Source organism: Ambystoma mexicanum, chromosome 9, assembly GCF_040938575.1.
Source record: "Ambystoma mexicanum isolate Mex_15411 chromosome 9, UKY_AmexF1_1, whole genome shotgun sequence".
Classification (NCBI taxonomy): Eukaryota; Metazoa; Chordata; class Amphibia; order Caudata; family Ambystomatidae; genus Ambystoma; species Ambystoma mexicanum.
Window position 1 is genome coordinate 66,287,204 of NC_090931.1, and position 25,619 is coordinate 66,312,822.

The following is a 25,619-nucleotide window of genomic DNA, read 5'->3' on the forward strand; positions in this document are numbered from 1 at the left end:
TTTTCTTGAAAGACACAACGCTTTGAACAGTGACATTGCTGCAATTACTACCCAATAAGCTCCGGTAAAGTTCCCAGACTGATATTCTCTACCAATTCTGCATTTTCTGTATTCTCCCCATAGGAATGGGGTTTTCTTTGTTATTTGGTTGATTGCATTTTGATTATTTAATTAATGTATGTATATATTGGAGTAGAACCTTGATTGGATATTATTATATATTGGAGTCTTTGCACTATTGCTGTTTTGGTTTCTACTGTTCTCACTTCTCAGGTCCCCAGTGAGTACAATCTTCCCTCGGCCACGCTACCACAATAGGTGAAGGAGGTATGTCATGTCAGGATGTGCCTGTTTCACGTTTATGATTGGAATCACTACAGGTTTAGTAGTAGTGTGGGGCTGAGTTGGTGGTTTAGACACTACTCGTCCCTATGATCCTGCAGATCACTAGTCATTTCATCGCAGACACCACCAAAAAGAGGAGAAAAAGTAGAGTGGGGAATTCATTTTGAAGTAAAGTAAAATTGGGGCACAACCAAGGTGAACACTTGGGAACTCAGTGGAGCAAATGCTTGAGAAAGAGTCCCAAAGGGAAGTAAAGCCTGACCTAGGTGGAACATCAGAAGGGTGCACAAGCTGAGAGCAAAATCACCACAGTGAGTAGAAACACAGCAGGGCACAACCTGGGGTCCAAAATAAAAAAGGTGCACAGCCTTGGAGCAAAACAATAACAGTGAGTGGAAACACCACGGTGCATGCACTGGGATGCAAAATAAAAAAGGTGCACAGCATAGGACTAAAACCACAACAGTGATCAGAAACACCGTGGGGCACAACCAGGAGTCCAAAATAAAAAGGTGCACAGCCTAGGTGCAAAACTGCAACAGTGAGCAGAAATACAGAGGGGCGTGACCTGGAGACCAAAATAGAAAGGTGCACAGCCTAGGAGCAAAACAATAACAGTGAGCAGAATAGATAGATAGATAGATAGATAGATAGATAGATAGATAGATAGATAGGCTAGATAGACAGATACATAGATAGATAGATAAGCTAGATAGATAGATAAGCTAGATAGCTAGATAAGCTAGATAGACAGACAGACGTACATACAGGTAGATAGCCAGATAGGTAGGTAGATAGACAGATGCCTAGATAGCCAGATAGACAGATCGATTGACATAACTATACTTCAGCGACATGTCCATTTGGTGGTGGGTGAATGAAGAAGCAGACAGAAGGCTTACAGGCACGTTCACCTTGGGATTCCTAGATGGCAGTCGAGAACTTCCCATCGCTCAATAAAAGAATGGCCATAAAGTGACCCGTTTAATGATGATACTCGGAAAAGGCAGCAAAGGTGGGGCCTACTCCGCATTTGTTATCCAGCAAGTCCAACTATCAATTGGGTAACAAAACACCTGAAAATCAGGCGGAGGTCCTGAACTGTCTTAGATGCAATTCAATTGGGGGGGCTTCAAAACCCGTCGGAAGGTGGGCCAGAACAATGGCACCAAATGACTAACTTGGAAAAGCAGGCGCATCATACGCACCGCTGCTGATATGCAGAGAGTAGAGCGGGCACTTGAAAGCCCGAGAGGCATGGCAGTACCCTAGCCTCCTCTACTGCCAGTGTCCAGCACCCTTCCTGTGCTTCAATGAAGAACACAGCTTAGAGAATTCTCTTTTTGGCAATTTTCAGAAGCGCCACAGGGAAACAGGTCAGGAAGCTTTTTTGGATAATTTACTGCTGACCAATTCAGATATGATATGTCCTTTATAACCTGCCAGTACACACGTGTTTCTAGTTGTGACAAGACAACGAGGGGGAAACAGAGGGAGGACAAAACAGCAATCGTACTAGGCCTTGTGTCATTCAGATCGCGCAGGGCAGGGGAAGGGGAGAACTGCAAGGGGGGATGGGGAAGTGCAGGTAATCAAAAGTGCATCCAGTGGGTGGCTCAGTGCAGGTAATCAGAAAGTGCAGCCAGCGGGAAGCTCCTAAGTGCAGAGAGAAGGGACTGTAGAGTTACAGGTACAGCCCACAAATGCTGGGGGAGCCAACGGGCAGTACAAGGTGCGACTGGACAGGGAAGGACCTGGGCCCAAATTTAGAGGGTGGCCAGGAGACCAGTGCGTGGAGCAGACGGGTCATCAGCAAGGGAGACGAAGAGAGAAAGCGGAAGCGATGAGGATGCTCTTAAGCTGCTCCCGGAACCGGAGATGGTTCTGCTCAAGTTTGAGAGAGACAGGGAGGCTGTTCCAGAGGGTGGTCCCAGCCTAAGAAAGACATCTGCTCCCAACTCGTTGCTTGGAAAAGCGACTGACCCTCAGAGAGTTGGAGCTGGATGAGCGGAGAGGTTGAGAAAGGAGATGTTTAGGAAGAGAGATTTGGACGAAGTGTGGTCAAAGGGCCCAGAAAGCTTTGTGGACAATGCAGAGGGTCTTTAACTTGATCCTTGCCACCACTGGGAGCCAATGAAGAGATTTCAGGGCTGGAGAGATATGATCCCTGGGCTTGAGGCCAAGGACAAGTCTTGCAGCCCTGTTCTGGATAAGTTGTAGAGGAAAGAGAGTAGAGGCAGAACGATTTTGAAAGAGGCTTTTGCAGTAGTCCAGCCTAGAGAGGGACAGAGCTCTGGAGACAGTGAGCTTCTGGGGTAAGCAAAGGTAAGGAAGAATACCTCTGAAGAGCTCCACCTCTGATGTGCGACTTCTTAGAGACGTCGGAAATGTGAGGAGAGAAGGAAACAGTGGAGTCGAAGATGACCCAGAGGTTCTTAGACTCAGAGGTAGGAGCAGGTAGAGGGCCCAGAGTGGTAAAACAGAGAGAGAGAGAGAGAGAGGAAAGGAGGGAGCTGGTGTTTCTGATGAGGAGGATCTCCGTCTTACTGGCATTAAAGCAGAGATCATTAGCGGCACACCACTCCTGAATTGTGGCAGTCAGGAATTAGAGAAGGAGTAGAGGCGGCCGAGGGGAGCCTGAAAGAGAGCTGGGTGTCATCTGCATAGCACTGAAAGTTGGAGTAGAGAGCAGTAATGCTGTTGGCAAGCGTTGACAGATATTGGTTGAACAGCCAGGGAGAGAGGTTAGACCGCTGGGGAACACCAGAGGTAGAGAGAGATAGAGGAGAGGAAGGACCCAAGTTGGACCTAAGAGGGTCAGTCAGTGAGAAAGGAGGTCAGCCAGGCCAGGGCCTGATCGGTAATACCCAGGTTGCCATGGAGGCGCTTGAGCAGGATGGCATGGTTGCCAGAGATCCAAAGCTGAAGGTGAGGGCCTCTTACAAGGGTGAAATTCAATCTCCAACAGAAAAGACAATTGGAATGGTGGCCAATGTGATTAGGGCATTTTTCCAGCAAATGACACAATGTCCTAATAGAACTCTCTGTGGCGTGAAATCAGCCTGCAAAATAGATACTTGAAGCGGGAATAGAGTCTCTGCAGGGCAACCCGTGACCGAGCGCACGCGCGGCCCTGCAGCAACCGTTATTCATTTACAGTCAGTGCTGCAGGTGGGAGTTGGGGAACCCTCTCCTTTGACACCACCCAACCCTCTCCCAAACTCAAGTAAAGGTTTGTGCTTCTGTTAATATAATTGGAGGTGCGTTACTGCTCAAGGAATTATTTAAACTTTGACTGCGGTTGAGTTTGGGTAGGACCACAATCGCCTGCAGTGGAGGTGCCCCATTGCTGAATGTCAGGGGGGCTAACTAGGGTCTGCTTCCTAAGGAACTGGCCAGGAATCCCGAAATCTTTTCCTGCCTATTGCTTGGGACAATCCTTGACATATGGAATATATCATATCATATCATATCATATCATATGATAGTTTATTTATAACACGCTTAATACGCAGAGGTTTCTAAGCTCGGACCCGGGATCGAACCTGTGTTGCTCTGCATCGTCTTGCTTCCAAGGCGAGCACATTGCCCCTGAGCTATCCTCCCGAGACTGGCGCAGCTGTTTTACCCCAGCAGCCCCAGGAGCAGGGTGGATGCCATGATGCTGGCTGCCACATCCAGGGGAATGCCCGGCAAATCTGGAGCCAGCGCTCAACCACACACGGTCATGAGTACCAGTCAACAACACTTAAGACACATGCATCACTCTGCATAGTACGTTGCTTCACCACAAGCGCTTTCTCCAGAAGACAGTACGTATGAGATGGACTAGCACACAGCCATCCTTGCACAAAGCACTTCCCTGCGACCAATCTCCCAGAAATGTCAGTCTTGCTGACTTCCACAAGCAGACCATGGTCTGGAGCACCCCGGAAGTGGGGAGGGGCTCCGTGGAGGGAGACCACTGCGGTGGTAGCAGCCTCAGGGTAATGACCATTTGCTGGCTTGCGCGCTCCGAGGCAAGGGCTGAGGAAGACGCGGGAGCGGAAGTGAAGACAGAGGAGAGCCGGGTTCCCGGTCCCATCCTCCACGGCTCGCTTTGTGACTGAGTAACAGTGACAGCCGGAGCAAGGGGTGGGGGGGGGGCAAAGCCTGCTGCACCTCAGCTTCGCTTCTCGCCCTGCCTCTTCCTCTCTCCTGCTCGTGCCACAGAGATTGGCAGGAACTTAATTGATGGTAGTGGTGAACGGCCTCCCCCACCCCTTCTGTTGGTGGCCCCTGCTGTGTCTGAATGACAGTTACAAATGGCAGCCCCGGGAGGAGGGAGAGAGATGCCTGCTCGCTCATATCGTGGGCAGAACCCTGCCCCTCCCTGCCCCCGCTGAGCGCCTTAAACTGCCGAGAATAGGGGTTCTACCCAAGGAGAAGGTCCGTGTTCAGTCCTCAGGCTTTATCGCGTTATCAGCAGCCATGGAAGAGGCATCGGCCAATCAGGTGGCCAGAGATGTGGGATGTATTGAACAACAAAGGCCTGTATCCTATTTAGGCTGCTGCCGCTTCACCCCCAGACCGCCACACCATCCCTTTTCAGCATAACGCCCTCCTTTCCCAAACCTAGTATCCTGCACCTTTCCTCATTGCGCCCCACATAATTCCACTTACCTGACTTGGGCCTCAGCCTCAGCTGCCGTTTTGGCCACCAGAGAAATAGAAAAGGGACTCGCACATTAGCCCTCTGCTGAAATACAGAAGGCGCAGTACCTATGAAGACGTTTTTTCCATTCGAAAAATGTTCTTTAGCACCCTCATAGTTTTGGCCGGGTGCTAAAGGCGTGAATGACGGGAAGGGAGGACTTACTCGACCTTTAATGGTCGTACGCCCTGGGTGAAGGCCTCCAAGTCACTCTGGCCAGTCACCTTCTTCCAGCAGGCCCAGGAAGCCCAGCCAAAGACCATTAAGACTATACGACAGCCCACTTCCTTCCCATTGTACATCATGGGTAGTTCAACATTCCAATCTTCCCATGCCCCTGACATGAGCATAATCAAACTAACCAGGCAGCCCACCTCAGCTGGGATAGACATGGCGGAACTGTGATTTGAGCTCATTCTAAAATGTTGTTCACGTGTAGAAAACTTTATGAGTGCAGAAAAACCATTGTTATTTTTTCAGAAAACTGAGCGCGCGATGAAGCAAGTGCAATGTCGCTGTGTAACGCCTCTTCACCCCGGTGGAAAAGAAGAAGAATAGTGCTGAAGACCCCCTTGTTCCCACTGCCTCGTTCATGCATGTTGAGATCTCCGCTACATGGTTGAGATCTGGGCTACATGGTTGAGATCTGCGCTACATGGTTGAGATCTGCGCTACATGGTTGAGATCTGCGCTACATGCTTGAGATCTGCGCTACATGGTTGAGATCTGCGCTACATGGTTGAGATCTGCGCTACATGGTTGAGATCTGCGCTACATGGCATGGTTGAGATCTGCGCTACATGGGTAGACCAGAACTCCTTTGGTGCTCCTTCCTTAATATCCCCTCCCATCCCCCTCCTGTGATCTTATGGCCATTAGGGATAAACGAGAGTGGTGGAGCAGCCCATCCAGGACACTGCCTCTTACAGGGAGGTGATGTACTACCCTTCCCAAAACACTAGCTCTTCCTTGCACAGGTAGTGAGGGACTGAGACCAGACAGTTCACAATTAATGAACTAATGTTAGTGAATAACCCCAACATTTGGTCAAATGGTCTGTAATCAGGTGACCTAAGTTGATTGACCAATGGTAACTTGTACAACAGGGGTATGCAATCTTTGACTTACCTGGTGTTGCGGACTACAACTCCCATCAGCCCAGGCCACCCTAGTCAATAAAGAAGGAGTATGGGAGTTGGAGTCCAAAACATCTGGAGAGCCAAAGGTTTCAGAAATCGGTACTGTACAAACACATGACATACACTTACAGAACAATAGTGGTTTCGTACCCCTTCCATCAAACCAAAATTTTGAAATGTTCTTGGAATCCCAGTGGGAGCAAGAGTTGTGATGCTACTGCTTATATGATTATGTCATTTTTCCAGCCGCTTACCTGTTGCTTCAACCATGCCTTCCAAGATCACCACGATCTCAAACTCCTCCTGTTCCATCTGCCCCCGAGACATCTCCCAGAAGGGGCTCTTCTCGTTGATTTCATGGCAGATGATGAGCGGAGATACAAGGAACAGCCGGTCGTCCCCTGTGTCGAAGCCCACATTGATATCCGTCTGGTTCAAGGGTATAAATTCTCCTTCTTTGGTCTGCTTCGACTTTATGAGCTTGGCCCGGATGGAGGCCTCCACAATGTGAGAATTCCTCAAGTCCCCGACCCGAAACATTAAGCATAACTTCTCATCCCTAAGTGAAACAACAGCCTTGTTGGAAAACATGAGGGTCTCTGCCCTCTTCTTTGGTTGGCTGATTTTGACGAACATGCACCCCACCATCAGCGCATTAACGATGGACCCCATTATGGCTTGAACCAACAGCAGGATGATTCCTTCGGGGCACTTTTCGGTGATGACTCTATATCCATACCCAATAGTGGTCTCTGTTTCGATAGAAAAGAGGAAGGCCGAGACAAATCCATTCAGGTTAGCTACGCACGGTATCCACTCCTTGTCACCAATGTGTTCCAGATCCCCCCGGATGTAGGCGATGAGCCACCAGATGAACCCAAAGAACAACCAGGTCACAGTGTAAACCAGAGTGAAAATGAAGAGGCTACATCGCCATTCAAGGTCCACCAGAGTGGTGAAGAGGTCGCTGAAGTAGCGGTAGGTTTCTTGGACGTTGCCATGATGTACGTTGCACTTGCCATCTTTCTCCATGTACCGTTGCCGCGGTTTCTTTGTTTCTGCCAGGAGGCGTGTCCTGTTAGTCGGGATAGCCTCTCGTGCTGCTTTGGGGATTTTCTTGGGCTCTCTTGGGACGACGCCAACTTCCATATCCGGGTGCATGAATATCCTAGAATCTCCGGCCATTGTGGTGCTAGTTCAGAGTGAAAGGAAACAAACAGACACACAGTTGTTATTAAGACAGTCCTGATGAGTTCTTCAACCACATCCAATAATTTCTGTGGTAAAAGTCTTTTACATATTTGCTTATTAGGAGTAAATCTAAATTCTAAGAGGTGGGGTGGCAACAGGTCCTCTGCCAAGTATTCGCTTTACCTTCCCGTCACCGGGCAAGTAGGCAGAGCTGGCACCCATTTCTGACTTCCGCCAACCAGTGGTGGCCTAGAGACAGTAATCCACATGGGAGGAGTGCTTCTGCAAGGCAGATTACCTCAAGGCTTGTGGGGGCAGCTCTCTTCCCACAATTATTTCATGAATAGAAGATGCCAAAGGGATCCCCCCTGCCCAGCCGGGCACGTGCAGCCAGGCAGAGGGGATCAGCTTGGCATAGGATACGCATTCAAGGAAGGTGGGTGGGGGCTAATGCCAGTGGCACTGGAGTTGTTACCGCCTTACACTCAGTCAAGCTGTGTTTTCTGCTGCTTAATTTAGGGAAGGGGGATGGGAAGTGAGGCCAAGCCGTAAACAGAGTAGGTAGTAGCTCTAACCTCAAATCGTGTAGAGCAAGACTCACTGGCGGCCTGGTTAAGGGGTGCAGAAATCTGCTACCAACCCCTAAACCGATGCACAAGTGGTAGACAACAGATGCTTTGATTACTGCTCCTCATTTTATCAACCTCAGAAGGGTAAAAGGAAGGCTGGCAATGATGAGGCTGGAAGCTGAAGCTGGATGTTGCAGCGGTATATTTATAACAAGATTCCCCCCATCTGACCCCTCTTACTTCCAAGTCATATTGAGCCAAGTCTTATACATTTCTCCTTGCACACAAGTACTGGCCCAGACCCTACAAAACACCTACACCTGTATATCACCACGGATGTTGGCAGCGTTCACAATGACACACCGTGATATACTCGCCCTACTATCACCTCACAGACTATCATACATCCCCCGTCGACCCCTCCATCCCTTCCTTGCGCACCACCAGTGCTTTAAATTACACAAACTGGTTACCACACTACACCTATAATCTGATCGTGCCTTGCATGGGGCGGCTTAAAAGTGCCTGGATGGAATGCTCGTTCAGACGGACCACTTGAGGCAGCAATGGTAGCGCAATCAGTTTGAATTGGGGACAAGTATGGTCACGCACTCAGTTGCAAGGCCCGTCCTAATTATCAAGTTGCTTGCCCAAGCACTCAGAGCACTCTACTCATAGGTTTGACTGGGGGTAGAAAGGAAATGTGCCAGTTTGACTTGGGCTATTGGGCATGAAAACGCACTCTAATGGCCTTTAGGGGTAGGAATAGAGATGAATTAAGACGCACTTAGACAGTACTTTCCACGGAGGACGGGAAACAATACCATTGATCTCAGGCCAAAGGTGACAAGATCTATTTAATTTCTTTACCTATTGCACTCCAAAAATGCCACCAGCCAGATCCGTCCAAAGGTAGTATGCTAACCCCACCAGAAGATGCACTTGTACGTCCAGCCTATCGCCATGAGAGAACTAAGAAAACCACACTGCTTATAAAATCTGTCTGAGTCGAAGGGATGTATAAACTGCACTACGTCCTTCGACACATGCCTCAGGCAAGGCTCCCCATCCCTGCACCCTAGAACGCAGCTACGGCTACGTCGAATCCGGTCTAGCAGCTTGCATAGCCGTCTGCACTGAAACCCACGACATGTCTCAACACCCCTGCCATTAGTATACAGTGACAACCTACATGACAATTCGGTCTAGCTGGGCACACATGGAATCTCCTGTACTAAACAACCAAAGGGCAAATTGTGCTCCTATTGGATGGCCAGTGGAAATTGGGCTGTGGAGAGACTGAAAGCAAAGTTGTAGAAAGGACCCCGCTGCAGAACAGCAGTTGATGCAGCGCTTGAGGACTGGGCTGCACAAAACAAGAACATGGACCTTACTGAGAAACAGTCAGTTTTTTGTACTGGGTCTTCGCTAGGGTTTGGGGGGTGCACAGTACGCTTGGATTGGGAGAATTCTAGCCGAGGTAGAGTTTTCAGCCGGGAAACCAACGATTACCCCAGGGGGAGGGGGGGGCGTGAGGAGTCGGGTATGGAGGGGGAAGTGGGCAGAATGGACATAGATGCCCCACCCACTTTCACATTCTATATTTCTGTTTCTTCTTTCATATTCCCTGGGAACAAGCAATCCCCCCCATATGATCTAGAAGCCCTTTGGAGGAATTGCAAATCACAGGAAGTCGGGCATTTCCGGAACACAAGTGCCCTGTAGGACATGTCCACTTCTGAGTTGGACCCTTCCATTCTTCTGTGTGGGAGCGTAGAGCAGACTCTTCCATAGATTCCTAGATAATTGAAATCACTGGGCACTATCGCAACGCCAGATGCGTGTATTTTTTGGCTTGCGATAAGGTGGGGAGTAACCCCTTCTGCATCAGCCTCTCTACCACTATCCCCCATCTCTCCCACCACAAGAGATGAAGACTTTGCCATCATGTTGCAAGTCCATAGAGCTCCTTGCCAGGAAGCACCTCATTGCATATGGCAAACTACTTTATAAAATATTAGTACACCGCCGAGGGGTGTGTGGCAGTCTCCCAGCCAACGGCCGCCATCTTCCCTTGCCGGGATGAAGGTAAGTGGTCTCTCCCAATGAGTCCCTTGCACCTTACCCTCACCCAGCTTATCCACATTTCCAGCCCCCCTGCCCAACCCCATTTACCTTGCACTTTTCGTTTCCCTCATAGTCGCCGGGAACACTAGTGTACCCAGTGTGTCCCTGATCCGGCAATGGCCATCATGGAAAGGGAGAAGGGACCACATGTAGTTCACTTATTCCTGATCCATGGCGGCCATCTTGATCTGTAGTTTTTATCTCAAGCTAAGGAACAGCAAACACGTTGTTTCTCAACTCAAGATAAAAACACTATTAGTGCCTCAGTACAACGTGACGGGGTACTAAGAGCAGAAAAAAAGTGTGGTGAGGCATTACTGGTCTGACCCCAGGGCTATCAATAAGGCCAAAGCAATGCCCGGGGCATTACCAGACCGTTAATGCCCCCGTTGCTCCGATTTTATTGCTTAAATAATCAATGGTGGCACTTGAGCTGCTAATTCTGCCACAAGAAGGTTTCAAGTTGAAAGACAAGCTCACCACGACACTGTGCGGCACATTACTTCCATGAATGCATTTTTGTCTATGTGTTTAAAAAATGAGTTGCCTTTAGAGCACCGAATGTTAGTAACCAGTAACCAACTTCCTCTCAGCGCAGCGTAGGGCCATTTTGAGATTGATCCTCAAAGGTGGCATTTTTCGGTTCTGGTGCCAACGCTGAGGCTTTGGGGAGCCCCGGGGGTGCCCTGGGTGCCCTTTTGGCGAGGATGCTCCCAGCAGGATTTTGGCTCTGTAGAAAGGAGAAGAGAGGCCGATGTGGGACCAAGGTGTTGCAGAGACAGATCCCCGAGAAGACCACACTGGTCCGGTAACCAGGACAAGTAAAACGCATGTCCACACTGTAGGGACATTTAAGCTTCCACACACCTAAATTAGCCACGTGACCTGATGCTCCAGGAGAACAAGGAAATGTGAGGTCTGGGACTTTCCCAGAATCCAAAACGCTGTCGAGCTTCCCTTGACCTGCAAGGTCTTTCTGTGGGGGTGGGGGGGGGGGGGGACACGTGCAACTCCTGCTCCCCTTTCAGTCCACAGGGAAGCTCCTCCTGTAATTCAGTGGTACACACTTCAAGTTGCAAGCTACTATAGCCAGGAAAAAAAGGTTACTCGCCCCCTCCATCGTCCATATGCACAGATCACAGAATGTGTTTCTCGCCAGGAGTCAATTATCACTTGCCAGGAGCAAGTGCACATTTTCGAGCCTGTCCTGGATGGCACTTTCTGCTATTTATCGCCTGTCTCTGAACCGCAAAAGCTACGTGAGGTGGCGAGTATCGACGTCAAACTGGCAGCGGGCCTTTATCAGCTATTTATTTACACGCGGGCTTATAAAGGGCAGCAATGCTCGGCTCTGGTGCTGACTTAGCGGGGAGGGGCGGGGGTTGCAGAAGGCGGCCTCTTCATTGCTATCGATTCACACAGGGGAGGAGGAGTACGGCTGCTCGCGTGTGCAGTGAGCACAGGCACACAAGCCAGAGGCTGCGCTTTCAGGATGAAGAGGCCGACAAGGGCACAGTGAGTGAGAGAGGGGCCCAGCAAGACACAATGTCCAATACTGCGGGGAATGGATGCTGAGAATGTGGGTGTGCCTGCCATGCCTTTCTGGGACTAGGGGGGCTCCCTTCACAGTCTTCTGTTCTGGACACATGTAACATAGACACACTGAGGAGGAGGGGATTTTCGTCCTTTTGTGATCTTTTTAAATAAACATCTTTGATGTATGAGAATCTCCCCATTCCCCACACAGGGCTTTCTTTGTGTATAGTCCAGAGGATTAGGATAACAAGATAGAACATATATATTGAGAATTAATTCCTGTGTCTTTGTGAGGACGCTTTCCTATTGGTCCATTATTATGCCTAACCTGACGGCTCATAACTTCACCTGTCGCACATGAAGTCCGTCTTTTCTGGGACCCTGGCTTTGATACCCCAACATGGCCGCCATCTCCCATCTGCACCTCCTCTACTGCTGTGGACCGCGATGGACATCCTCTTCTCCACTCACCACTCTCCACCACAGTCTCTTCCGTCCTGATATGTGCCACCTCCTCCCTCACGCTCTGGGCTCCCAGGTAGGCACCGACTCTCTGCACGACAGTACCTTCTCAGTTTCCCAATAGCTAGCCTGTCCCTTCCCTGTGTCTACTATTACAGTGCCATCTCAGTTTCCCAATAGCTAGCCTGTCCCTTCTCTCTGTCTACTACCGCTTCCCTCATTCTGGGGCCCTGGTGAGGAAGCAAAGCGATGGCTCCACCGATTGGTACCCTGAGTGCAAAGGTAGCACGTCAAGCCTCCTATGTCAGGTTACTAATATCTATAAACCCCTCGATCGATTGGGTGGTTTTACCAGCTGTTGACAGCTCTGGGCTCGCATTAAAGTCCCTGGCCCTCATTACGATACTGGTGCTAAACCATGGCACTATTAGCACCATGGTTGGTGCCGCTATCGTAACGAGTCCGCCAATGTTCAATGGGGAATTACCACCCCATTCCAAGGTTGGCGGGGTGGTAATTCCCCATTGAACATTGGCCCTTCCCCATTCCCATTTTTGCCCCATAGGGCTAAATGGGACTGGGGAAGACGTTAAGCACGGTACCGCAAATTGCGGTACCGTACTTAGCACCAAGGTCCCTTTGCGGGTCCCTACTTTAACGGCTGGTCTAGTCCAGCCGTTCAGGTCGGGTCCCGCAAAGGGACCTCGTAGTAAGGCGCTAAGTGTTTAACGGCGCCGCAGTCTTTTACGGCGCCGTTAAACACTTAGCGCCAGGGTCCTAATGAGGGCCACTTACTCCACCTAGTCATTTATTTCAATCCCCAGGCCGTTTCCACTCAGTCAAGCACCAGCCTCAAGACGTATTGCTTCATCATCCAATGCATCCATACAAGATGTTCAGGGGTCTGCAAATGGAAGCTCTAGAGATATTTTGGACTAAAACTCCCAGGATCCCACTCCATTGGCTTGGCTAGCTAGGGCTGATGGGAGTTGTAGTTCAAAACGTCTACAGAACCAGAGGTTGCAGAGCCGGCTGTAGTTACACAGATGGATGATTCACAAACTATAGGAGGATGCACACATTAGTTGTGCTTTAATGCGTCATCCACATTTTTAGTTTAATACCTGGGTCTCACTGTGTTTTTAAGCTATTTAACTTCTGCAGGAACGTGCTAATTTTCTATGGTTCAACGACTGATGGATTTGTGTTTAAAACTCTATGCGAGATGGAATTTAGCAGAAGTCCATTGGGATCACGAGGATGATGCTTCTAGCTATGCCTTCGTCATAAGGAGGACCGCCTCCCACCTCTCTCCAAAGTGCTGGCTGACGGACCCCTATGTTCCCGAAACCAAATTTCTATGACTCTGCAAAAAGGCCAAATGCCTCATGGTCCACCGAACATGGAGGCGAATCCTCTGGTTAATGCTCGAAGAATAGGAGCGCAAATCTTCAAACAAATCCAGGAGTTGTTCATCAAAGTTTTACTTCCAAACTTGATAATGACACTTTATATAAATATTGACAATTGTTTGCATGCACCTCTCTTCCCACATTGAGCTCATGTCTCTTATTCCCATGGTTTGTTGATATTTTATGCTATAAAGGGGCCAGTGCATTGAAAGCAGACTTGAAATCCGCTGCTGCAAAAAGGACAAGACCAGAAAACAAGCCTTCTCTGCCTACGCCCCAAGACTATGGAACCTCCTCCCCGGCAGCACAAGACTTGCTCCCCGCTACTTCAATTCAGAAAAGAACTCAAGACTCACCTCTTCTTGTCTCCTCCTCAACACCTAGGTGCATCACATCACCCGTCCCGCCATCTGATTCGCTAGACGCCGCCCACCCCTCTCCTCCACTGTGTACAGCTCTACCCCTATCTCTGGGGCCCTCTATATATTACCCCTTCCCCGCTGTATATCTGTTGTGATCTCTGAACAGCTCTTCGTTAATGTATCTGTATTGTTGTATACCTCTGTAAAACGCTCCGTTATTTATCTGTACTGTTGCACACCTCTGTAAAGTACTCCGCTGTATATCTGTACTGTTGTACACCTCTGTAAAGCGCTCCGCTGTGTATTCGTATTGTTGTACACCTCTGTAAAGCGCTCCGCTGTGTATCCGTATTGTTGTACAACTCTGTAAAGCGCTCCGGTGTATATCTGTACTGTAGTACACCTCTGTAAAGCGCTCCGCTGTGTATCCGTATTGTTGTACACCTCTGTAAAGCGCTCCTCTGTGTATCCGTATTGTTGTACAACTCTGTAAAGCGCTCCGCTGTGTATCTGTATTGTTGTACACCTCTGTAAAGCGCTCCGCTGTGTATCCGTATTGTTGTACAACTCTGTAAAGCGCTCCGCTGTGTATCCGTATTGTTGTACACCTCTGTAAAGCGCTCCGTTGCTTCTCGAAGCTTGGTCCGCACTCAATAAATACCACAATAATACATTGTCCAGGATGTTGGCACATTGAGCCCTTGTTAGGGGTAACCAGACCGTAGGGTATGGAAGAAGAAGAAAGAAAAACAGGGCAAAAAGTGGTGGCGGGGAGAAGCAAGAGTAGGAAAGGGGTGCAGAGTAGTAACCCTACCAGGAAGGTATCATGTGATTGTGTGAGAATGAATAGGATTGTCTAAGTCCGCAAGGCACTGGATCAGCCGGAATGCTGGTCTAAGAAGAGGGTAATGAGAATACTCCAGTAATAGCAGTGTCTGGTGCCGTGGATTAAGTACTAGAATTAGTTGGAGTCTGGTTGTGTCATGTGCTCAGGAATTCCTGGAAGGGTGGAGGTCAGAATTTGCAGGTGGCGTTTCACGCGCCGGCAGCAGAAATTGCCAGATAAATGATCGGGGAGCGCCAAGGCACCTTTCCCAAGTGACAGCCAAGGATGGTCTGTGTAGAAAGGTGAATGCATGTTGTAATGTGGCTTGGAGAGTAGCAGTGTGTGTGATGTCATTAGCTGGTGGAATGTTGGTGTGAGAGAGTTCTGCTCGGTGAAGGTTAGTGAGAGAGAAAGCTGAGAGATGAGAAGATGGGTGTGGGGGTGAGCCCGGTGTTTCCCTAATGATGTCGTGTCATCTGTGTCCCCTACCATCCCGGTGTTACTGATGGAGTACAGGACAAGGGCAATAAAGCTCCACAAACTTACCTTTGGTATCCGGACATCCACTTTGTTACACTGGCGATGAGGATGGGATGGTAGGTGTATTGCCTTCTCCATCGGCGCTGCTGGGGGAGGTGCAGCACTTCAGGAACACCGACCCTGAGGTGGTTCCCCCACACCCAGGTGGGTCCGTGTTGGCTGGCCTGCCGTGTAAAGTTCGTTAACCCTCACGTGGATCGAGGGGCACCCTGTTGGCAGTTGGTGCCTGTGGAGTCTGTAAGTGCAAACAATTCCCTGCCGCATGATTGGCGGCGCTGGATGGTGAGATGTGTTGGGACCGGCGCCCCGCTTCCCTAAGAGAGGGAGGGATGCATCTGCTGTTGCTGTTCAGCGCGCCGCAGAGTGAAGGAAGCCCTGCGTCACCACAAAATTGGAGATTTCAGGTTTGCCCCAAGAGGATCCGTGTTCACACCCGGGTAGAACAGCGTCTCGGCATTGGTGGGTGCCTTTGCTTGGCACCTTTCCCACGGCGTTGCGCACATAAGGGTGCCGGAGACCTCGGAAGGTGGAATCCTGCGTTTCTTCTGGCTGCCAGGCACCCGGGAAGCAACGTTTAAGGCGTGCGCGGGTGTCTGGGGTCTTCTTGTGTGTTGCGCTGTCGTAAGACACTTTTTCCTGTGCCGTCTGAAGTGAGCCTGGAAGTGTCTATAGTTTGCCCCGATCGAAGTTGCCGGGTCCGTAGCCTGTTGTGAACTGGTGACGTTGCATCTAGGAGAGGCGTTACCAGTGGTCATGTGTTGCAGTGATCGTTACGTATTTCCTGCATGTCAAACCTCGTTCTCAGCGGTTCGGAAGCTTCTTACAAGGAGTATCATCGGAGCATAGACTGGTTGTTGTTAGGTGACTATCGTGATCGCTAGCCAGTCAAGCCATCTGGGAGCAATTACCTGCAGTATTACTGATCGGACTACGCACAGGAGTTTCGTATCAGGATCTGGTCCCAGATTTCTCAAGTGATTGTTGGCCGTTGATGTTTTTACGGGCTTTTCCGCGCTGGTGCTGCAGTACGAGGATGTAAACAAGAACGCGTCCATGGGTGGGTGTGTTTCAACATCACGTGATTTTGGTCGGATTTTCAAGCATGGACATGTCACGTTGGAGCATTGTGACACAAACGAAGAGTCTTTTAAGAAATGGCAGAGTGGTTTTGTGACTTTCTGTCAGGTTAGTGTATCGGGCCATGTGAGTGGTATGGGTGCAGTTACATGTAGTGGCCCATGTTTTTGGCAGGTACCTAGCACCCTTATTTAAGTCCCGGGGGGGTGTACCTCTAAGCATTGAAGGCCGTTGTTCGTTATCCTTTGGTGTTCAGTGTTGTGGCCTTCCGTTATAGTGTAGGGCGTGGTTGTATGTGGGAACGGCATTTTTGCCCCTTTCCATTTCCCAAGGTAAGGGTGGGGGGGCGGTGGTGGTGTGCTGTGCTATTCACGGACGGTCGTAGTTCAGTCCAATTTCTTTCAACAATCCAAGCGGTGGAATTTTCCGTTCCAGGAGGACCGTATCTGCAGGAGATATGGTTTTAAGTTTTACTCGTGGACTGAGTAACGTGAACATGGGTTCCTTTGGTGTAGTTTCTTGGTGTGGAGCTCTAATTTTCATGCTGCCTTGGCGTTTTCGTGCCCAGCATTCCATGCCGGATGCCATCTGCAGTTTTGGGTGACATTGGTACTGTCTGCACCTAATTTCTTCCCATGTATATGAAATGTTTCCAGCTTTTCACATGTGGTTTTTATGATGTCTGCACACTATTTTCCATGTATTGCCCATGTATGCAATGTTATCTCCATTTCATATTGTTGCATGCTGAGTGTTATCAGTGTTCGTAGTTTGAGTGTGGGGTGTAGGTGCATGTATAGTAGTTTGGGCACGTGTGGTCGCGTGTTTAAGACTGCATTGAGTTCTTAGTGCCTGGCACCAGTAGTGCCAGGGTAGGTCACTATGTCTGTGTGTGAGAGTGTGTGTTGAGCTGTTTGACTGTAGTTGTTGTTTTTCCATAGTGCCCGGTTCTGATTCTGGGGTAGGCCACTGTGTGTATGGACATGGGTCCAGTTGTATTGCCCATGTGTTGTGTTCAGAGTGCTTGGCTCTTTAGCCATTATTTCTCAGCTCCTCTTACATATCACCAACAATAATGCCCCTCTCTAATTTTTTATAGGACAAGCACCTCGATAAATACGTTTTCATGTTATATTTCTCAAGATTTACCTTAAGAGTGAAGCCCCTACCCTGAAGATGGATCACTTGATCCGAAACGCGTCGGTTAATTGCTAATATCTGCAAGAAAAAGAGGGCTTCGGATTGTAGATTGTCCTTTATAATTAAGGAAAACTCAATTTGCAATTGTAACACTGAATTAAGTGTATATTGTTGTGAATACATACTATGCAGTGATTTACTTTGTGAACACATACTGTGCAGTGATTTACTATGTGAATACATACTGTGCAGTGATTTACTTTCACTTTGTTATTATGTAATGTATGACTTCTTCTTTGAAATTTTGTTTTGAAACCTCAATTGTGGTCAACAGAGAATGGACAATTAAAATGTCCCATATCTTTAAGAACCATTGTGAATGCTGTCTTATTTGGAGGTTAATCTTCAGTATAGACTTCTAAATTTTAAATATGGTGTATATATATTCTGTATGAATGCACAAATAAGACTACATTGAACTTATTTCTGCCTATGTGGCGGGACCTAAAGAATTGAACTATGGTTCCTTAGGAGTGCATCTGGGCTTACTGCTTAGTAATAAGCTGTTTTGGTCAGAGTGCTTGGCGTGCCTGCTTCTCATTCATTTGTTCTGTTTACGTAGTGCCTGGTCAACAGCCGGAGTAGGTCACTACGTTTGTGGTGGGGATAAGGTCCGATCTGGTCGCTATGCCTGAATTTGTATTTAATTTCATGTTGCTCCGTAGCGTTTGGTCTATGGGCCGAGGTGGATCGCTACGGTTGAGGACTCTATGTTTTGCCAGGGTTCACATAGCACCTGGTTTGGACTGGGTAGGTTGCTATGTTCCATCTGAGGTTGTGCAGTTTCCCTGCTGATTCCAAGTTTGGTAAATCAGGTTGTCTTACTGATGTGTAGAAGTGGTGTAGGTAGGATAGAGAAAATGGCCAACGGCTTTAGTGATAGTGGAACAGTATTGTGGGTGTGGTTCTTCGTGGTCTGCAGAGAGATATGTTCTGTGTGGGTCCCTCGGTTGCTGTTGGGCATTTGTTGTTGCTCCGTTAGGTGGGCGGTTGGTTTGTGCTCAAAGGGGCAGCTCTGATACGCCGGGGGGCAGTCTGGAGTGGAAGGTGTTAAGTGCGTAGGAGGGTAAGTTGGTTAGGTAGTTGTGTTAGTGTTACCTAACAATAGTGTGGCTAGGGGTGGCAGCCCTATGTTCTGAGGGCAGCTCAGGACAGGCGAAAGTGCATTGTTTATTGTTTTTAGGCCTCGAGGGTGAGAACTGAGGGACTTGGTGAGTTGTGTTGTGGGTTGTGCCATGTTATTGTCATGGAGTTAGTGTGCCGTGGGCATTTTCTACGTGGTCCGGTTTGGCCTGTGAATGGTTCCCTTTGTGTGTGGTTCCTTTCTGTTGAGGTTGCCAGGGGTTCCGGGCACAGGCGGCCACTGTGTGTGGGATTTCTGGTACCGTGTTTGTGTTTGGATGATTAGGGTTTGGTGCTGGTCGCGTTACCTTAGTCATTTTCTTGTGTTTCCCTACGGAGGGAGGGGTGTTGAAATGTGGCTTGGAGAGTAGCAGTGTGTGTGATGTCATTAGCTGGTGGAATGTTGGTGTGAGAGAGTTCTGCTGGGTGACAGTTAGTGAGAGAGAAAGCTGAGAGCTGAGAAGATGGGTGTGGGGGGGAGCCTGGTGTTTCCCTAATGATGTCGTGTCATCTGTGTCCCCTACCATCCCTGTGTTACTGATGGAGTACAGGACAAGGACAATAAAGCTCCATAAACTTACCTTTGGTATCCGGACATCCACTTTGATACAATGCGCCAACACAACGTCTACAAAGAAGTAGGAGCCAACAAAGAAGTGAAACAGTTGCGCTCATCTTTTGGACTGAATAATAATTTTTTTGCTGAACCTGAATTTGATAACACTTTGGTTTAGTAATAAAAAAAGGTATTCTGCCAAAGCCAAACATCTGAATTTTCATGGAAGTTCCCTGAATATGCAATATTAACCAAACTTCAATACACTTCACATCTGCTTGCGCCCTGCAGGCATAAAAAGCACTCAGAGCCCTGTGCTCAATTCCTGTACTGCTAAAGCAATGGCTCTCATTACAAGTTTGGTGGTATTTTGGTGGTAAATGGAACTACTATTACCTCCACTTGTTTCTGCTGGCGGTATTTCTGTGGATGTTTACATTTTCTGGTGGTAAGGAGGAGGATTTACCTCCACCATTTTCCTGGAGGTAAAATCCTCCACCATACCACCAAAGTTGAAGTATGGCAGTGCGGTAATGCGGCGGTAATAGTTAAACTTACCACCCTTTGTTCCCACACCGCCAAATTCACAATGAGTTCCAATATCCTTTCCGATAGGGGTAGAGTGTGCCTGTTGGCGGGGGTGAGGGGGTGTGGGGGGAGCGTCAGTCTCCTATGCCACCTGCCTCAGAGTGAAGGGCAGCTTCACTGGCAAGACCACCTTGAAATATGATGCCACAATAGTGGCAGAGGGGCACTGCCTGCAGACACTGGGAGGGTGGCGTCAGGGCAAGGTTAGGACAGGCAGACATGTCCTCTTGGGTTTCTGATGTACTTATTCATATGTGTAAACAGATGCCCATGTCCCTGCTGCAGAGCTGTGGGTGGGCAGTCTGAGGCCAGAGGCTGGACTCCTGCCAGGGGCATCTTTCGTCCTTCCCAGGAGAAGCAACACGGAGCTGATCAATAGTAGCATCGGTTATTGACAGCAGCAAGAGACAATGCGAGTGTGGTCTCTGTTGTAAATGATCATTACCCCCCCTCATCTCCCCCCACACACACACACCGCTCAATGCACTCACGCACAGCTCTTCCTCCCAGCCAATAGGCAACACTTTCCCGCCAGGTCTTGCACCGACATTTCGTGGGTTAATTTCTCTGTGGTTGGAAGGGGTTCCCCTTTTCTCTCCCGAAATAACTTTTTCGGGATGGCTGCTGCCCGTGCCCTGCAAAGTATGTTCCATTCCTTTCCTCCAGCGCCAGCAGCTGTCTCCATTGGACCTCCATTCCTTAGGCTTTACCAAACCAGTCAATGCCATTCTGGCATCCTCTCTCCGTGTGCCCTGGCACAGTGCTCCATTCCTGGGCATGTTCGCGCATTGTTCTATTAGGTTATTGGGATCTTTGAACGATCTTCACGAAAGTGAGGGGGTGGGAAGATTATCAGGGGACAGTGCCAGTCAGATAGCACAGCGAGTAGAGCGCTCGCTTTGACATCCGTGCAGAGCCTGCTGACGCAGGTTTGGATCCAGGCAGGGCCAAACTCAGCCTTTCATCCTTCCGAGATCGATAATTGAGCATCACACACTGTGGGAAATAAGCAGCGCTCAGAAACCTGAGGGTTTATAAATGCACAAACAACAACAACAACAGTAAAAGCGCATGATCATGTGAGCAGGCCGGTATCAGGTAATAATGCCCCTATATATATGGTCGCTGTACATAATGTCGCCAGGAAATGTCTGTGGCGACATTATACAGGTGACCATATACATAGGGACAAGAAGAGTGGGGGGTTGCTGGGGTGTCCCCCTGCATGTTCCATGTAATAATGTATCTGCAAAAGACGGCCATTTTTCGGCGAATTCTTTTGCATGGCAACATTTTTGCGGGGACATTCTCACATGGAACCGGCAGGCCCCTGAGCTGGGAGTGAGGGTCTGTTTCTAGGAGTCCAGTGTCGAGAGCATGGAGACATTTCTCTCCAGGGGGGGCCTTCAAAGATAAACTGTATCTGTTTTTATGTCTAAACTATTCATGCATATGTCGAAGGCTATATAATATGCTGATGTGCCATTATGTCTAGGCTATGCTTGCATTGAATGAAAGCTTCACTGTACTTATGCTTGAATAAGATACAAGTTACACTGCACTTGTTTGTCCCTGTGTCTAGGCTATGCTTGCATAGGTTGAAGGCTATGCAGTGCTGATGTGCCCTTATGTTTAGACCGTGGCTTCATGAGAAGCAAGCTATTATATAGTTATGTTTATATTATGTTTTAATAAGTTGAAAACGATATTTTGCTATTTGTTTCTTATGTCTAGAATGTGATTGCATAAGAGAAAAGCTACACTGTATTAGTTTGTCCTTGTGTATAGACTATGCCTGCACAATAGGACAGCTATACTGTTCTGGTTTGTTCTTATGTCTATGCTATGCTTACATAAAATGCAAATCATACTGTACCAGTTCATTCTTATGTCTACACTATGCTTGCATAATATGAAATTTATACTGTTCTGCTCTGTTCTCATGCCTAGGCTATGTTTGCATAAGATGTACATAATATTGTACTAGGTGGTTCTTATGTCTAGGATATGCTCTGGTGAGACGCAGGCTGCCCTATACTAGTTTATCATATGTCTATGCTATGCTTGTATACAATAGAACCTATAGAGTACTAGCTGGTTCTTAGGTCTAGACTATGCCAGCGTTATATGGAACCTATTATCATTATTATTATTATATTTATTGAGCGGGACATGGCTTCAAGAAGCAACAGAGCGCTTTACAGAGGTATACACCAATAACTATACATAAAGGAGTGTTTTTTACAGAGGTATACAACAGTACAGATGCATAACAGAGTGCTTTTCAGTGGTAACAGAACAGCGGGGGGTAATATACAGAGGGCCCCACACGAGGGGTGCAGATGTACAGGGTGGCAGGGAGGAGAGGGGTGGGCAGCGTCTTGCAAGTCAGGTGGCCAGGGGGCAACATGATGGCCTAAGTGTTGAGGAGGAGAGACTCCTTGAAGAGGGGGTCTTAGTTATTTTCTGAAGTTGTAGGAGCGTGGGGGCGAGTCTGATGCCGACGGGGAGGAGGTTCCATAGTCTTGGGGCGTAGGAAGAGAAGGATTGTATTCCGGTGCTTCCCTTTTTGCAGCAACGGATTTCAAGTCTGCACGTGTCCTGCCTGTGGTGCGCTGTTTGCCAGAGATGCAGAGTTTCTCAGCGAGGTAGCTGGGTGATTTGAGGCCGACTGCCTTATAGATGATGCAGCAAGACTTGAAATTGATTCCTGTGTGCAGTGGGAGCCACTGAAGGTCGATGAGGGCTGGGGTGATCTGCGTAGACCCTTGAGGCGTGCAGCCGCGTGTAGGACACTTCTCAGGGGCAAAAGGGAGGATTACGGGGATACCTTCACAGAGTGCATTGCCCCCATACAGGTGGGATAGGACCAGTGCTTGAACGGTGGATCTAAAGCTGTCTGGAGGGAGGAATGGGTTGACTTTCCGCAGGAGGGAGAGCTGCTACCAGGCTGTCTGTATTTTCTTAGCTATGTGTGTCTTGAAGCAGAAGTGGTTGTCGATGTGGAACACAAGGGACTTGGCGCAGGAGGTGAGCTCGGGTATGAAGGCCTCAGAGTTCATGGCTGATTGCCATTACTGTACCATACTGTAGCAGCCGTTTCTTATGCGTAGACTATGCTTGTATTAGATGGAACCTATTTGTAGAGGAGCAGGTGGATGCATTTTCCTTAACTCCCACCCCCTCAGCACCGTCATAATAGAAGAGCAAGAGAAGGACCCTGTGTAAGACTCCATGTGTTAGGCCTATACCTCATCGAGTGTATGAGAGACGATATGCACTCAGAAAATTGTGTGGTAGGATGCCGTATGGAAGGATGTCAGCACGTGCCTTTGGACATCATGGAGTGCTGAGTAAAATCTGACGAGGGCAGAGTGATGTCATGGAGAAGATATACAAAGCCATGCTGAAATAATAGGAAAGTACTTAAGATTGCTGATGTAACTAAAGCGATAAGAGAAACATGTACAAAACGATAAAGTAATCCTGAATGCAAAAGACAAAGTACCTTGCTGACCAACAAGTGCAAATAAGCGGTAACGCAAGATAGATGAGATACATAGATGCTTGCTATAGAGGAATATGCAATGTGGCTAGGACGGCCATAATTGGAAAATGGATGCCGGCTTGTGTTAAGATTCAATTCTCAACTACCTCAGAAACAGATCAGGGTTGTCAGGAGATGCTGGGAGAACAGCTTTGTGTGCAAAACAAAGAGGAGTCTATTTTGGCTTGCGATCAAGGATGCTATTTTTACGGAACAGCTGCAAAGCACAAAGGGAGGCAGACGGATAGGCCATGGACGAGACATATTTCTCTTAGATTAAAGAAGAAGAAAACATCTGTAAGAGCCAAGTATTGGACAATTAAAAGTGTATAAAGTTTATACAAGGTAAAGTGAGCAAGACTCTAGAGGCCAAGAGGAGCAATGACACCCAGTATAATTAAATCAAATAGCAGCAAATAATGGGTGAAATGGACAAATTCGTGGTCTCTTCAAATGTGACTCAGAAGTGGAAAACAAGGGCCGTTCATTAAGCCTCGGTTGAAGATAATGATGTGCTTTCACTCCCTTGAATGTCCTAGAACAGAGAACAGGGTACAAGGTCAACTACAGACGGGAAACTTTGGTTCATGGCCGGTCTGATGAGAGATGATGAACTGATTGGGAAAGTCAGGCGCAATCTGACGTGATCCAAGCACCTGCGATTTCGATTTCCTTATATACTGGTAGCTGAGTTGAAAGTCCAAGGTTGTGTGAGAACGCCAACCAATCAGTGGGTCTATGGGGTGACCTGTTGTACAATGTTGCATAGACCAATCCACCGTCATTTTGTTCACTATAATCAGTATTATACTTATTTAGATGTATTTTGAGGGTTGTTTTACAGATAAGGGACCGGCAATGAAGTATTAACCCATATATATTCTAAAAGTAGATATGTTCCCCTAACCAATCCCTCCCACTAATAGATTTGATGGTTTGCCACGTAGGATGGCATCATAGATGCCGCATGTTGGGGTATAAGACTCCTGTGTGATCAAGTTTGTGTGCAAGTGTCTAAGTATCCATCAGATATTTGCCAGTTGACCCGGCTTCATAAAACTGAGAATAAGGTAGTAAGTACTTTGCCATATTCCTTGAGATTGTCTGGTTATTCGGTCTGAGATCTTTATTGGTAATTCCACCTAGCACAAGAGATGCTTCAAGGTGCTACAGCAAAAATGATTAACTAGCTGGTTCTTATGTCTAGACTATGCCTGCATAATGGAACCTACACTGTACTAGCTGGTTCTTATGTCTAGACTATGTTTGTGTAAAATGGAACGTATACTGTACTAGCTGGTTCTTATGCCTTGGCTATGCTTTTGTAAAATTGAACCTATTCTCTACTCGCTGGTTCTCATGTCTAGGGTATGTTTGTGTAAAATGGAACCTATTCTGTGCTAGCTGGTTCTTATGTCTTGGCTATGCTTTTGTAAAATGGAACCTATTCTGTACTCGCTGGTTCTCATGTCTAGGCTATGCTTGTGTAACATGGAACCTATTCTGTGCTAGCTGGTTCTATGTCTTGGCTATGTTTGTGTAACATGGAACCTATACTGTACTAGCTGGTTCTTATGTCAAGGCTATGCTTGCGCTAGATGGAGCCTATACTGTACTAGCTGGTTGTTATTTCTAGTCTATGCTTGGTTAATATGGAATATATCATTTACTAGCTGGTACTTATGTCTAGGCTATGCCTGTGTAAGATTGAGCCTAAACTGTACTTGCAGGTACTTATGTCCTGGCTATGTTTGTGCAAAATTGAACCTATGCTGAACTAGCTGGTTCTTAGGCCTAGGCTATGCTTGCATAACATGGAACCTATATTGTACACCATGTTCAGAGGAGACGTGGGCTTCCTTGTACTTGTTTATTATGCCTAGGTTATTCCTGCATAAGATGGGTCCTATACTGTACTAGGTGGTTCTTATGTCTAGGCTATGCATGAATAAGATGGAACCTATACTATACTAGCTTGTTAGTATTTCTAGGCTATGCTTGCATAAAATGGAACCTATATTGTACTATCTGTTTTATGCCTTGGCTATGTTTGCATAAAATGGAACCTATACTGTACCAACTGGATCTTATGTCTAGCCTATGCTTGCATAAAATTGAATCTTTATTGTACTAGCTGATTCTTATGTATATGCTTGCATAACATTGAACCTATATTGTACTTGTTGGTTCTTAGGTCTAGACTATGCTTGCGTAAGATGGAACCTATACTGTACTAGATGGTTCTTATGTCTAGGCTATGCTTGCATAAGATGGAACTTATAGTGTATTAACTGTTTTTTATGCCTAGACTATACTTATGTTAGATG

At 47.8% G+C, this 25,619-nt stretch overlaps 1 protein-coding gene across 2 annotated transcripts in view; it reads right to left on the reverse strand.

Moving 5' to 3' along the window:
* KCNJ5 (potassium inwardly rectifying channel subfamily J member 5) overlaps nucleotides 1–25,619 on the reverse strand; it is a 168,485-nt gene that overhangs the window by 114,268 nt on the left and 28,598 nt on the right. For both annotated transcript variants that reach the window (XM_069614170.1, XM_069614171.1), the window contains exon 2: nucleotides 6,432–7,369. In XM_069614170.1, coding sequence (XP_069470271.1) covers nucleotides 6,432–7,362 — 931 coding nt within the window. In that variant the 5' untranslated portion in view covers nucleotides 7,363–7,369. The remainder of the gene's footprint in view (nucleotides 1–6,431; nucleotides 7,370–25,619) is intronic.